This window comes from Neolamprologus brichardi, chromosome 7 (genome assembly GCF_056152115.1).
Source record: "Neolamprologus brichardi isolate AB-2024 chromosome 7, ASM5615211v1, whole genome shotgun sequence".
In the NCBI taxonomy this organism is placed as follows: domain Eukaryota; kingdom Metazoa; phylum Chordata; class Actinopteri; order Cichliformes; family Cichlidae; genus Neolamprologus; species Neolamprologus brichardi.
In genome coordinates, this window is record NC_142110.1 from 24,141,730 (window position 1) to 24,156,870 (window position 15,141).

General features: G+C 40.7%; 1 protein-coding gene across 1 annotated transcript in view; it reads left to right on the forward strand.

Annotated features, from left to right (window-relative positions):
* Positions 1-1,137: 1,137 nt before the first annotated feature.
* The window catches only part of met (MET proto-oncogene, receptor tyrosine kinase), a 65,737-nt gene continuing 51,733 nt past the window's right edge, over positions 1,138-15,141 (forward strand). Inside the window, exons 1-2 of the mRNA XM_006782316.3 lie at positions 1,138-1,405; positions 2,910-4,110. Coding sequence (XP_006782379.2) covers positions 2,911-4,110 — 1,200 coding nt within the window. The 5' untranslated portion in view covers positions 1,138-1,405; position 2,910. The remainder of the gene's footprint in view (positions 1,406-2,909; positions 4,111-15,141) is intronic.

Genomic DNA, 15,141 nt, shown 5'->3' on the forward strand with positions numbered 1-15,141 from the left:
GTATATGGTATTTAGGATTTTGTTGCTTTATGAGTTTTTCCTCCTTTGACAAGAAATAGTCAATGAATGATGCACATTAACAGGTTAATTGCTCTCTAGTGTGTTGTCAGAGATAACCATGTTGTCCTCTGGGAAATCAAGGAGGAAGGCTTACTGTTAAAAACTGAGAAAAGTAGGACGAGGAAGGCAATGATTACTCTGTCATGTTACTTTGCATAACTGACATAATTGAAAAAGCTGTAAATCCAGTTTAACATTGAAAATGTCACAAATTCCACCCCTGCAATACATTCTTCCCCATCTATTAGCTTCATTAAAGCCTCACTGTGCAGTAAGTGCAAAAAGCCACCACCTGTGCAGATCCACAGCAGATTCCAAACTATTAATTCTGCATACACACTCTCTGTTTTCAGGCTTTCCAGTCTCCAGTCCGAATGCCCTCCTTTCAGGAAGTGGGACAAAGGAATTTTTTGAGCTGCCCACTGTGATTCATTGCTGACACACACACACGCACACACACCTACACACACACACACACACACACACACACACACACACACACACACACACACACACACAGTAGGTTTAGCCTTTATTTTAACTTAGCTCATTATTCATGGCTTAGTTTTAACATGACGACCGGCACTCTGAGTCAGATGGGTTCTGGATGAGAGTCAGGTGGAAGTTGAAAGAAGAACTCTTCTTCTAGAAAGAGTTTTGTTCACGTTTTCTTTGTTTTGCTGGCAAGCAATGCAGCATCAGAAAATCTAAGTGTGCAGTTTTAAATTGGTTTGATATCGTTTTTTTCGTCCTAAGAAGTAAAAAGGAAACAGATTTAAAAAATATATATGTATGTACTATTGCTTTAGTGCAAAAGAGCTGGCATTAAACAAATGTAGGTTGTACGAAGTCACAAGACAATAATGCACAATTATAACATTTTATTAGTGCTTGATATTCCCAGCTCGAACACGTCGTTAATGCTTAGTTTAACAGCTCCTTCTTACATGGGTGTCTGCATTGCCTTATAGTCATAGACCGATTAGCTTCTGCAGCACCTGAAGAGCCGCACGGAACTCCAGTGGAGGAAAGGAGGCGGGGCATTGCGCACCACGAGAGGAACTGAGATGTGAGCGGGTCTCTGTGCTGGATGCAGCCAGAGTTTCGTCCCACGCGTTTCAGCAACAGCAGGTCCACGGGCTTGCCTAAAACCGAAGGGTTTAAAACTAAATTGGAAGAAAAAAAAACTTTGCAGGGGGTTTATTTGTTTCACCGAGAAGCGAGAAGAAGAATCCCGGGTCACTCTGGATTTATTGAGAAAGTCTCAGTCTTGAGAGATTGTCCAGCGGAATATGATTTGAATCAACAAGACGTACCGCACTGTTGCTCACTAATAGAAAAGCAGGTAAGTTTGTTTCCAGGATTTTTTTTCTTTTTTTTTCTTTTTCTGGATATACTGTATATTCGTGGACCCTGACCCTCTCCTCCTCCTCTGTATATCGCAGCCTGTTTGGAAATGTTTTTTCTGGCCCCTCACACCATTTCACCAACTTCCCATTTGTGTTTTCTGAGCCTCTAGCCATGACTCACTTTCCTTTCAAACTGAAAACATTTTCACTGTTTTCCACCTCGCCTTTTGTCTTTTGAAAAAAAAAAGAGAGAGAGAGAAAGAAACAGTCATGCTTAGAGGTTGTGATCTTTTTGTGTTTGGTGCAGGTGCACACTAATGTGCCCCCAATTACTCATAACAGATAAAAAGCAAGTCTTTGCTTCTCTTGACCCTGTCCTGGGATGAGAATGTTTTATAATAGAATCCTACATTGTTTAATGCTTATTTTCTTTGGCACACTATCGTCATCCTGCTGTGTTATTCCGTTTTTGACATGTATGAGTACCGCTTCATGTTTTCTGCCTTCAAGCACCTGTTAGTGCTGTCTGTGTGAAAATCTTCTCCGTGAAACATATGTTGCATCTGAAAGCTGAGTTTTCTCCCCCAGACTTGCTCTACAATAGCAAATGAGCTCGTACCATTCAGACATCGATGTAAATCAGGCAGATAGCGCACACTGGGGGGTTCTGAATGGGCTTACGCATAGCTGTGGGCATGAATATAAAACCCAAACTAACTGTGCAGCATGTTATTGGCTTGTTTTGGTTTACAGCCTGGGTCTGTGTGTAAGAAGCCACATCCAGACAGGGAGCATGAAAATGCGCATTTTGCCAATTCTTTCTGGTGTTGCTGTCTCCCCCCCCCCCCCCCCCCCCCCCCAACAAAAAAACAAAAAAAACAAAAAAACAACCTCCCAGTGGATTACCATTTAGTTGGTGGGGTTATTTATCATTTTGCTGGAAGGTGCCCCTTGCCTTCTCCCTCCCACCTCTTTTGTTTTAATTGAGTTTATCTTTGCTCCCTTGGGTACTTGCTGTCTAAACTTAGGCCAGTGCCTGCTTCAGCGTGTAGAATGGCCTCCTCTCAGGGTGATTCACTGCTTTGCTTTGTGCTGTGGTCACATGGGAGCAGAGCAGAACAGAAGTGCTAGCCCAAGTCTTGTTGCTTGTTCATCCAGTGGTCAGTGAAGGCAGATGTTCAAGTGTCCATGATAAGAAGACTGATATCAAAGTTCTGTGTCACCAAAAAGCCTCCAGTGACTTGAGTATGACTATATTAATTGCTTGTGGTGATGTGAGTAAACCCTGACTTTACTCCCTGACAGAGTTCTACTTGTGAGTCTAAATAAGGGATTTGAATCTTCCAAATCAGCACAAACTGGAGCTTTTTCCCAAAAGTTCACACTCTACACAATTAAGGCCACCTACTCAGAGAGGCATGTGATGAATGCTTTAGTGCTTGTTGTTATAGCAGCGATGTTTTAATAATTCATTTCCCGTGTCTCTTATTTCTGGAACAGGATGAATCTCTGTTTGCTTCATGCCATCATGTTGCTGTGGGCTGTTCGCTCCAGCGTGCAGGGCCAGTGCGATAAATCATCAGAGGATACCAAACTCAACCTCTCAGTCACCTATGAGCTCCCATCGTTTACTGCAGAATTCCCAATCCAGAACATGGTGATACTGGATGGAGTCATCTATGTTGGTGCTGTAAACAGAATATATGCCCTGGCCCCAAACTTGAGAAAGCTGTCAGAGTACCACACAGGTCCGCTGCGTGCCAATGAGACCTGTGGCCAGAAGCTGAACGGAGCAAGCAGCAGTGGAAGAGTAGACAACCACAACATTGCCTTAGTAGCGGAGAACTTTTACGACAAGGAGTTGTACAGCTGTGGCTCAGCAGATAACGGTGTTTGCCGCCGTCACGTCCTGGAGGATGACGTGAGCGCAAAAAGTGTAGATGAAGAAGTCTACTGCTTTGCCGACAATAAGACACTAGAAACCGGGCAACCCGATGACTCAGATGTTGTAGTCAGCCCTTTGGGCTCCCAAGTGCTGAATGTGAAGAGGAATGCCATCCAATTTTTTGTTGGGAACTCAGAAATTCCCGGCAGAAGAAACATCTCAAGCAGTGCAAAACATCCACATACCCTTTCTCTGCGGAAAATGAAGACAAGCCAAAATGGTTTTACTTTCTTCTCAAACAGATCATACATGGACCTAATTCCATCTCTACGTGGAAATTACTACCTGCGCTACATTTACTCCTTCCAGAGTGGACCATTCACCTACTTCCTGACTGTGCAGCAGGTGAGCAAGGACTCTCAGGCCTACCACTCCCGCATAGTCCGCATGTGCTCCACAGACTATGTGATTCGTCGCTACGTGGAAATGCCCCTTCAATGCATTAGCACCAATAAGCGACGGCGGCGCTCTGGGACAGGTGTGAAAGTGTTTAATATCTTGCAGGCAGCCTATGTCACTAAAGCAGGAATTGACCCGGAATTCCAGAAGCTCATGAAGTTGGAAGAGGACGATGATGTGCTATTTGCTGCCTTTGCTGAAGGAAAGCCAAACTCTAAAGACCCAACACCTAATTCAGCGATTTGTGTGATTCCCCTGAAAAATATCAACGCCATGTTCAAGACCTACATGGGAATGTGCAGCACCATAGAGCCATACCACTTCACTGGTTTAGACAACATTTCCTGCTACAATGGGGTAAGAGCTGGGAATGGGAGGGGCTTACAGTTCAGTAAAAGTCATTGTAGACCAGAGGTGGGGGAACGCCAGGTCTCAAGGCCAGTGTCCTGCAGGTTTTAGATGCGTCCTTGATCAGACACAGCTTATTTAAAGGGCTAAATTACCTCCTCAACATGTCATGAAGTTCTCAAGTGGCTTTGTAATGAACTAATCATTTGATTCAGGTGTGTTGGCCCAGGGTGAAATCTAAAACCTGCAGGACACCAGCCCCTTGAGGTCTGGAGTTCCCCACCCCTGTTGTAGACCTAGAGGGAAAAAAGAACAATCCCATTTAAATAGAAAAAAATATTTGGAAATAATGTTTGTCTTGCTTTTTATAACTTCATAGCGTTTCAATGTCCATGTATCGTTTCAAATATTTGGTCTTTCTAAGATATAATAGTTCTTGCAGTTATGTTCCAGTATAAGTCTGCAATGACTATTGCTGCATTCACATGTATTTTTATGGCACTTTTTATGACTAGAGTGAGTTTTCCTGAAGGAAGTTTTAGAAGTATTCCAGTGAAGTTTTACAAAGATGTCTGATTTTAATCTTTTGGAATTATAGACTTTACCTGTTAGACTAAATCCCATTTAGTTTGTTGGACGTAGAGACTGTATGTTACTGGGTGGTCTCACGTTCACACAGGCGTTGTATCTACTTTGTGCTCGTCTAAGTTCCCTTGAGCAAGACATTGAAACATAACTTTGACCTCTGGCACCTGTTTTTGGGGTGTACAGTGCAGTCTGTTGGTCAGGGGCAGTTCTCGCATTGTTGTGGCTCAGTAATCCAGCACACTGAACATGAAATTATAGAATGACAGCAAGCCAAAAAGTCCTGACCTTCAACTTTAATTTGAAGTTGTTAACGTACATATTAGATAAACACTGTACAGCTTGTTGTCATCTCAAAAGACTCATTCCACATTTGGAGCGAAAGAACAGCCATGTAGATTTTTTTTTATGCCAAAATCACCAAACGTCCTTGACTTGCCCAATCTGTCCAACTCATGATATGCTTATCATATGCTAACAAAATATCATTTTCTAAAATAAGCAAAAATAAGAAAGAAACAGAAAATGTTGAACAGCAAAAGATCAGTGTGGATCTGTCCGTGAGAGAGTTTATAGTTTCAGTCACTGAAAAGGATCGAAGTATTAAATAAAATTATATTTTCATTGTATGTTGATTGGATCAACATTTAAAAACATCTGCCTGATGTTGTGGGCCCTTTTCTCTGTTCTTCAAGTCAATACTGAGAAGGTTTTGGTGGTTAAGCACATTTCCTGCTCAGAGAGGCTGCTACTGTCAGAGAGTGCAGTTGTCAAGTTAGGAGATGCTTTGCTCTACAGCAATTTTCAGGTGGGTGGCACAAGTCAGAATAACATCCCCATAATGAGAGCCCAGGTTCCAGCATAAGACTGCATTGTAACAAGATGAGTAGCAGTAGTTACTTAACTAACTGCTTAGTGTTTTAATGTTGTGGCTAATGGATTTTTTTTGGTTTCTTAAAATTTCTTTACCTTTAATCTGATGTGGAAGGATCTCTGAATTAAATCTGAAAGTCAGCTGTAGCTAATATGCTAGAGAAGTCCCCCCCCCCTCCATTGCTGTTGCAAAATTGTTGAAGCTGGTGATCTTTTCTGCTTCGCCTCTGTCCTCTGATCTATCAGCAATGGCCCAATCAATCGGCTGAATCATCTGATCAATAACGACATGAAGTTAACTGCTGACCACCCTGACAAAGGGCCTGTCAATATGTGTACTAGAGCTTGCCCCTCCGTGACTTCATCTTTACTTAACTTTGGCATCAGTCAGTACTGTATATCGCCAGTCAGGCACTGGATTACCTCGATATATTATGCAGTGAATAGGTTGTCAAAGGGCAAGCACACACAGGAGTAATGAGAGAGTCAAGTGGAAACAGCCAACACACTCCAGAGGAAAACTGCTGTCAAAACACTGGGCGTGTGTGTTACTACAGAGACTGTTTTTGTGTCACGAATTGGCTTTAAAATCGTTGGATTAGCCTTCATAGTAGCAACGTTTATTGCCGCTTGACTGCAAACCACAACCATGCACCATATCTGGGGTTAAAAAGCATTTCTGATTGATGAGGTTTGCACAATTTATCCTTTTTGTTATAGACTGTGTACTCCAGTGAGTGACTTTTGCATACTAGGCTGCTGTGTTTTAGACATTTTAGTGGATTTCTCTATCTTTCTAAGTGTCCTTCTTGTACAAAATAAAAATCAATAAACAGACAGTTTAAATTAGCTTGAAATGCATAACCCGTTCCAGTAAACAGCAAGTCTGCAATATAGTGTAATCCACATGAGCAAAGATTTGTTTACTTTCAGCGTTTGCCATTGCTTGCATGCTTATGGCCTAACAATCCTATTTAATGAACCTTTAGAAATGACATGTTTGCAGAACTGTGTTTTGAATAGTCTACATGCTTATTCCATTCCATTTCCCTCACACAGACTTTAAGAATCGCAATTTAGTTTTGAACAATCACCTTGCTCTCATTTAAAAAGATTCAGTCAGTGCTAAGTGGCTAGCCTTCCCATCTCCTGCTTCCGTGAGAAGGGAACAGGAGACAACTGAATGTATCGGCCGTAGCTTGTTAACACCAATATCCGATTCAGCTCATCAAAGAAGGATAACTGATCCGGATCAGTGCATCCCTAGTCATTTAGAAAGTCTTTTGTTCTGTGGTCAGAGTATCTCCAGCTCTAGGTTTGTAAACTACAGGTGCCAACAGTTGTTCTTTTGGTCTAAAGATCCATTGGACTGCCATTTGAACCAAAACGTACAACTGATGGAGAACTGTGTCATGTGCTGCTACACATCGTGCAGCAAGGCTGCAGAGAAGAACAAGAATACCATCACTAGTTGAATTCTAAGACTGCAGAGTTTGGTGTCTATCCATGGGATGAGGAGCTCACCAATGAGGCAGATGATCAGATCATTAGTGCACAAAGTGTGTGTAGTATTATATATTTATTGCTCTAAAAGGTGTGAGTACATGTCCTAATGCATGCAAATTCAACCTCATCCTGCTGACACGAATACAAACTTTTCTTGCTGTGTATCAGTTTTCTTCTGCAGGTCTTTTTTTCTGATGGATTCTTTCTTTTCTGGACACATTACCTCGACTAAATGTTCATTAAATGTTCACTGTTTGGACACTTTTATTCGTTCATGTTCCACTGCATCAGCAGATGCAAAATGAGCAGAAATGTAGTCCATAAAACATTCCTCCAATGTGCTACAAGTGATCAAAATCTGCAAAGCTGTATCTTGCCAATCTGCGGTCTGATCTTTTAGTTCTGAATGTGGTGATTTTTTTCTTTTTCTTTTCTTTTTTTTCTTCTTTTCTTTGATGGGATCTTACAGACAGACATGAAGAGTAACACGTGGTTGAAAGGAGATTGAAAGCAGCTTTACGAATACATGCACATACGTGGTGGGTGGGTGTTTGTGTACATCAGTGCAGTCCTGACAGCTATCAGCAGCAGAGATCCACAGGGGAAAGTGAGGAATGCTGGGAGCAAGGGATGGTGGAGGGGCGGGGGGATTTGAGGGCAGTGCATATCTGACTCTCAGTGAGCTGTGATGAATGGCTGGGGGATAACAGGGCATCAGCAGCTGGGTGGAAGATGATCCTCTAAACCCGCTGTGGCAGCCAGCCACACTGGCAGTGTCTCTGCCCTGCTTGCCCTGACCCCCACCTGTTACCGGCACCTGTGGGAAAGTGCAAAATGCATCCATGGCAAAACAGTTTCATCATGATGAGCACGAATTTGCAAAAGTGCATCGGTGTTTAAAAATTAGAAGATGCGCTTTTAAAGTTTGTGTCATTGTAAAAACAGGACTCCCATTGGGACAGAGCGGGGCGGGAGGGGGGAGTTTAAAAATGGAGGACTCAAAACAAACCACAGACCAGACCTTGTTGCTCTGTGCATCACTGCTGAACAGATGTGATTTTTTTCCCCGCTGCTTAACAGTGAATACACTTGGATCCTGAACCATTTATCTGCTGTAAGCTCACAAAGTTTGTTGAGCTACTGTGCGCGGGATCAAAACAAAAATCTTCCTGTTGCAACTCAAACAGCTCCCACCTCAATCTACTTCAGCTCCAAACTTCTTGAAAAGGAGACGCATTTATCAGATGGCAAACACCGAGCATACCCTTTTCTCTCCTGAAACCACAAACAGCAATTGTCTGTTTCCTCTCCTTGACAGGCTCCATAAAAACTGCTGTTTTGATCACTGAGTGAGAGTGCAGTATTCCATTATTAGACATTCTTTCCTCTTGACTCAGTTGATTACAGGGTGACATCAGTTTTTGCTGGAGGTACAGGAGCATCTCCGTGCTGTGTAATTATCAGAGGACTCCTTCTGTTGTCTCTTTGTCATTCACTGCAGTGCACACACTTTGATTTAGAAGTTGATTTTAAAAACTGTGCCTCGTTCTTTCATTTGCAACTGTTTTTGCTCACTGCTCCTTATTTAGTATCCTGACACAGACATGCAGCCACTGTTGACTTTGTTTCATTCGTCTGCAAAAAAATGAAAATCTGGGGTTTCAAAGTATCTCAAAGTTTGAAACTAGAGTCGCACAAATGCAGCAGTTCAAGTGCCGAATTGCTGCTGCCAAAAGAGCTTTTACTTTTGAATTTCTCTTTTATTGCTGACAGTCCTCGTGTCCTCGGCTGCCAGGTTAAGAAACAAGCTGTAACAACAAAAGGCTATCGAACAACTGTCCACCTGATGCTCGTGCTTTAAGTATGGCGTAGAGTCATGGCTCCACTTAATAGATTTATGACCTACATTCAGTGGCATATGGCAGGTAGACTCTGTTATCAGGAGGTTTGTGAGAGTTAAGCACAGCCATAAATTCATGAGCTGCAGACATTTGGAGGATTCATACTTAGGCACACAAGAGGTTATTTTTGTCAGTTGCTCCACCAAACTGTGTGTTTCTGATGGAACACTCCCAATAGGGATCTGGATGAGGTTGAAAGCTCAGTGTAAGAGCATGTTTGAAGTTTTTAAGTGCTGGTTGTCAGCTCAGACGTGCCTCTTAACTCCATTTCAGGCAGCAAGATATGATAAATGTTGTAATGATGAGTGGCCCTCTTTTCAGCTGTCTTTGTGACAGAAAAAATCTGCTTTTTAATTATTTCTGCAGGCTTATTTCTGTCTGCACGCTCCTCTCAGTTGCATGAAAGCCATAAAACTGAAAAAATAATAGATAATGTTAATCATGAAACAACTGAGCAACCAGGAACAACTTCTATTTACTTTAATATTAGTTTATGATAAATTAGATCTATTGAGGATGTATAGAGCAATTAAAAACTCCTAATTATCAACAGGTAACTGCTAATGAATCCATTAATTTCTTCAAAATTGAAATAAATACGATTAGAATTTGTGTTCATGCTAAATCCAAACAGGTTTTTGAGTGCTTAATCATCCAGTCTCATTCTTTTAACTAATTATCTTCTGAACACATATGCTAAAATGTAACCTCAGCTCAGCGATTGAATTTGATTAGTCAGATTTTATATTTCACTTGCCCTCCACCTCTGAGAGAAATTCACGAATATCAAAAGCTCTCTTTAAACTATTGATCCGGCCCCCAGAATGCACTGTGTCCTGACAGTATTGCTTTTGAAAAAGACATGTGAAGCCATTTTCTGGGGTAATGTAGTGTGCAGGGCCGTGGCAGGGATTTTTGAGCCTTTCCTTAAGTCTACTGAGGGAGCAGAAACACTTGAGACTAGAAATAAAGAACAGCCACATTCGGGGTCAAAATTATCATCGGATTACCATTGATCTGAGAAAACCCACCAAAGGCTGATTGCTTTTAAATTGAATTTTGGGCCTGATTGATTATAGTGCGAGTAATATAATTCCAGGAGGGAGACAGTTTTGACCAACGATCATTTTAATTAAGCTTCTTGTTTAAATGAACAGGTTTTAAGTGGTGGCTTGAAAAAAAAAAAAAACCTGGCAAACAAGCTGCTACAGATACTCACCGAGTGATATTTTGTTATGTGTCTGATTATAAAATAGTAAACGTCATTTTATGTGGTTTCAGGAATTCACAGGTATTTAGTTGCTAGATGAGATATAATTTCATTATATTTGCAGATAAAATGTTTGTATACAACACTGAGTACATATTGTAACAGCTACCTCGTTAAAATATGGAATACAAACACTGCTGGAAAGTGTTTTGTTCCTTATTGCCTCAGTTTTTAATAATGAAAAACTCTATTGCTTCTACTTTTTGCACCTACACTTATGAGGTTGTTACTTTATTTTACAAATAAAGGTTAACATAGTATAACTATAAAAGTGTAATTATAAAAAAACCTCACATGACCTACACAGGTAATTTCATTAGACTTGTCTTTTTTGAAAAAAATGTGCCTGAAAACTACAAAACAAACTGGATGTAGCTGAATTGTGACCCCAACAAAGTAAGTGGGTAACCTTTATTTATTCACAGCTTGTAAAAACAGAGAGAGGTTATAGAGAGGTTTAAGTATTGGGGGACAAATGTGTATGAAACTGTAAAATGCATTATGTCAAGAAAATACCAAGACACACATAAGAAATGTAATGTATCTAATGTGACAACAATTACTGAGAAATCAATCTTCACTTTACGTGTCCCAGATGTTTCATAGATTTTTTTTGTACTTTTCCACTGACCTAATGAGAGTTTCAGGTGATTAGATCCACAGCTGTCAGACAATAGATGGACTTATTGCTGCAAATCTCTCAGTGGTGCTGGTGATTCACTGGGTTCTGCAGTGAATGTCATGATTTTCAGCCCCACATGCCCAAACTTGCTTATGGCATCACTAAGCTGGTTCTTGTTCTTTTAAACATATGCATGAAACAGATGTGCAAAACAGCAGGCTTTATTAAAGCAAAGGACATTATAGTCATCATTTAATGAAGTCACTTAGTTTTTTTTTTTTTTTTTGCATGTGTGTTGGTAGGAATTTTTACTTTTATTCACAGAGGGCAGTGGTGATGAACAGGAAATGTGGGGAGAGCACGTAGGGGAGTGACATGCAGTAAAGGCCTGTTGGCTGGATCGACTCCATCTGGCTGTGATGAGATTTTACCCCAGTGGTATGTACCCTAAACATTTGGCCATAGGGTTGACCTAATACACCATGACACTTGAACAATACATAAACATTTACCACTATTGGCAGCCAGAAAATGCATTATCGGTGACTGTTTTCTTCACAAGCTATGGTGGATTTAGCTCTTAAAGAATTTTCCATTTCACTTCCAGGATAGACAGACATGTAACAGGTGCCCGCATATACAGAGTAGAGAGAAGTGGCGGTAACAGAATTACAGAGTACAGACAAATGTGCATGGGTTTTCTCACAGCGCTCCATTTTCCTCCCACAATCCAAAGACATGCACAGTAGGCTAACTGGCAATTCTAAATTGGCGTAAGTGTAGACTTAGGTGTGAATTGTTCCCCTTTGACAGAACAACAGGCTTGGATACTCACACCCAGTGATTCTGAATAAAAAGAATTGATGGATGATATGATAAAAGGAAATGATCTTACATTTTTGTGGTATCTGATGAGTCTGTATGTTTATGTTACTTTTGGTTTGTGGCACATGCACCTCCATCCTTTACACATTCTGCGTTACCACTCATGCCACAGATTGTGTTCACATGTCCGGGCCTGTTCGTGCCATTGCTCAGTTGGGTGCAGAACCCGGCGCTGCTCACAGCAAGCGGGTGCGTCTCCGTCTGTGTACAAGAATCAACAAAAGAATGAAAATAGCAAGTTCTTGTCCTGTCCTGTCGCTCTCTTTTTACTGCTCGTAGTCCAGTGTTTTGATAAAGAAGACATTGCATGAGTGATTGTGAGAAGGATAAGATCAGAGCTGTGTTCCAGTAAGTTGCATCTATCTCTTTACATATGTTAACACAGAGCTTTTGTGCGTGTCTGGACACCAGGTAAATAAAAAGCAGAGCTGGCGAAATATGTTAGGTTTGTTAACAGATCAACTGAACACAGCAGCACAAAAATGAACAGAAAATAGGATGTGCACATATATGATTCAGTGATAATTGTAGGGACAGAAACTAAATCATCAACTATGCTTTGACTGATTCCAGCTGCTCAAAAATGAGAAAACCATATATTTTATTGATTTCAAAGTCTGTGTGAAACTCTGATCTATGGGCAAAAAGCAAAATGGAGAAAATAATCAAGCAATTTGCTGATAGTCAAGATGTTCATTTGGCTATAAGGGTGAATCCATAATAATGTTCAACCCATGTAAAGTACTTTTTGTGTACCATGACATCTTGGGAAATTCTTCATACCCTAAAGCAAAACATTCTGACTTGCTGTGAGGCAGTAAGAGCTGGCAGCTCTGTGTTCCTCCATTCTCAGAAGGGCATTGCATCACCTGACAGCCATGTTGGGACAGGTCCCCTCTTCAAAAGGAGAGGCTTGGTCAGCACCCACTCAGGAAAAAAACATGTATCCAATGTCTTGGTTTCCAAAGTTTTACCCTCAAATTAACCTCACCTTGGAGTTGTGCCAATCATGACAAGTTGTGCTGCTACTGTGAATCATTAATTTTGACCAATACGTGACTAACGATCACCTTACAGAATCTTTTTTATTTTCATTCAATTCTTTTGCTTGTTAAAGATAAAACTGTTGTGCAAAAGTTTTGCCTTTTTTTTTTTCTTTTTTTCTAACGCTTGCAGCAGTGGTGGGTCATTGTGAGCCTGTTCACGTCTGCAGGCATTTCCAGGCAATTTTCCACATGATTTCACATTCAGTCAGTGTTAATGTTTAGTTTGGATCCAAATTGTTAATTATTAAACCAGGAGTTCAGTTTCTTGTTTTGATGGAAGAGTGCATAAATTGTTTTTGCATAGTCTTTTGTATGGATACCTTATCTTTGTTCCCTAGATAAAGACTGGTGTAGTAAATATGCAAACGGTTGATGCCTGCAAGCTGTCTTTCAATAAGCAAGGTGGGGAAATTACCACGAGCCAAACATCAGCCAAACAGTGGTAAAATTAGGCCACAGCTGTTAGGATTTTTATTGCTAACTACAACTGTTCTACCACAGGGATGAAACAAGCAATTTAACCCCTTAACTGATTTTTTTTTCCCTATTTTATTTTAGAGTTGTTAAATTCATGTTATTTCTTCTTGAACAGCAGTGTGAACTTTAACTCTTCCTTTAATCTCAAGGATGATTACACTTGGAGACGTTTACAAGTTTTTTCTTTTTCAGTCCCACTTTCTATATTAGGAACACACACATTTATATGTTTTCTGTAAACATGCTATCAAATGGAAATATTCTACATGCCTTATGCATCATTTTAACTTTCAGGCAGACATATATGGTATCTTTGGAAATTTTACAGTCGGCACTTTAATTTAAGACTTTAAACATTTATAATTTTGTTTGGAGGCACGCCATGAATTTGCAACGACCAGTTTGCATGTGACACTGTTTTCAGTGACGAGAAAGAATCTGTGGAGTGTTTTTCTTTCTTTTGTGCGCTTTTTAAAACAATTTGATGACCATTTTTAGACGTTTATGTTTAAATAAACCCAACTGCGAAACCAGTATTTTTTTTTTAATGGTTATTTTTGAAAACCTCTGTTCGCTGATATAATTCTGAACAAAATTCTTTGTTTTTCCAACCAATCATTGGTGATCACTGTCACACTCATGTCATATTTCTGTTTTGACACAGTGATGCAAATTAGATACTTTTCTCAAATGCCATGCCACTGAGTCTTTCATCTCCGATCTGATTTTTTTAAATGCTTCCTTTACCAGCATGGAGACACTTGCCAGCAGTGCCAGAAGCCATTTATGATACACTTGTTTAATGTCAAATATGGAGGCGTTTTGCTCCGTGGAGTTTGTGAGTCGAGGCCTCCAAGCTATTATCAGCTGCATGCCTACTACTCATCTATGTCACCACATAGTGATATCCTGCTCTGAAATGAAATAAGGTATGTGTCTGTCAGGAGCACCCCACCCGCTTCCCTTGTGCTCAAAATAAAGGACCAAAAGCCTGTCCTGAGCAGTGGCCTCACCTCGACCCCGGATCACTCTTACTTCCTTGACTCTGGGTCCTTCGGGCTTTGTCATAAGGTCTGTCTTCCCCTTTGAAAAGCTCATAATCGCAAAGTTCACTGGAGCAGCAAATGATCGTGGCAGGCCTGCAGCCACATTAAACTGGAAGGACAAAAGTAAAATTTTACCTCATCTCCTTATTTCTGAAGATATTGGAAAAAGGCAGTGTGTAGTGTGTAGATTTTATTTCTTTCTTTCTAATTCAAGTCTGGTTGATGAGCTCTTTGATACCATAAAGACCCATTGGAAAAACTGAGGCTTTTCTACCTCTAAATGCATGATAGCTCAAAAGAGTCAAACCAAAGTGAAATCACGACCCGTGGAGTCATCTCCTTTGGCCCTGTGTGGACTTCAGTCCTGCAAAAAAAATAAAAGAAAAAAGACGCATATTGTCACTGGATATAAATTGTGGCTCTCAAGCTTTGCAGATATTGGTTTTGTGATTTTTCACTCAGCCCAAATGAAACAGAGGGGAACTGTATTTTAAACATTTCCCAATTACAAATAAAACATTAACAGAAGTGACACCATGTCATTCAACAGGAAGGTCTCACCACACATTAGGACTGATCCTTCTCCATTCCATTCAACCAGTAATCCGCACACAATGCAAGCAAGGGATTATGCCAGAATGTGTACTCAAGTAATGGAGGAGGTCGGAGAACAAACCCTCCCCTCCATCTCACTGTCTGCACACTTGTATGGCTTTTATCCCCCTGCTGTGCCCCTGAACAATGCACCACAAACAGAAAAGGTATCTTGCAGCAGATATTGTCTTTGCAGGCTTTGATCTCACCTTCCTCATCAGGGATCATGGTTTGA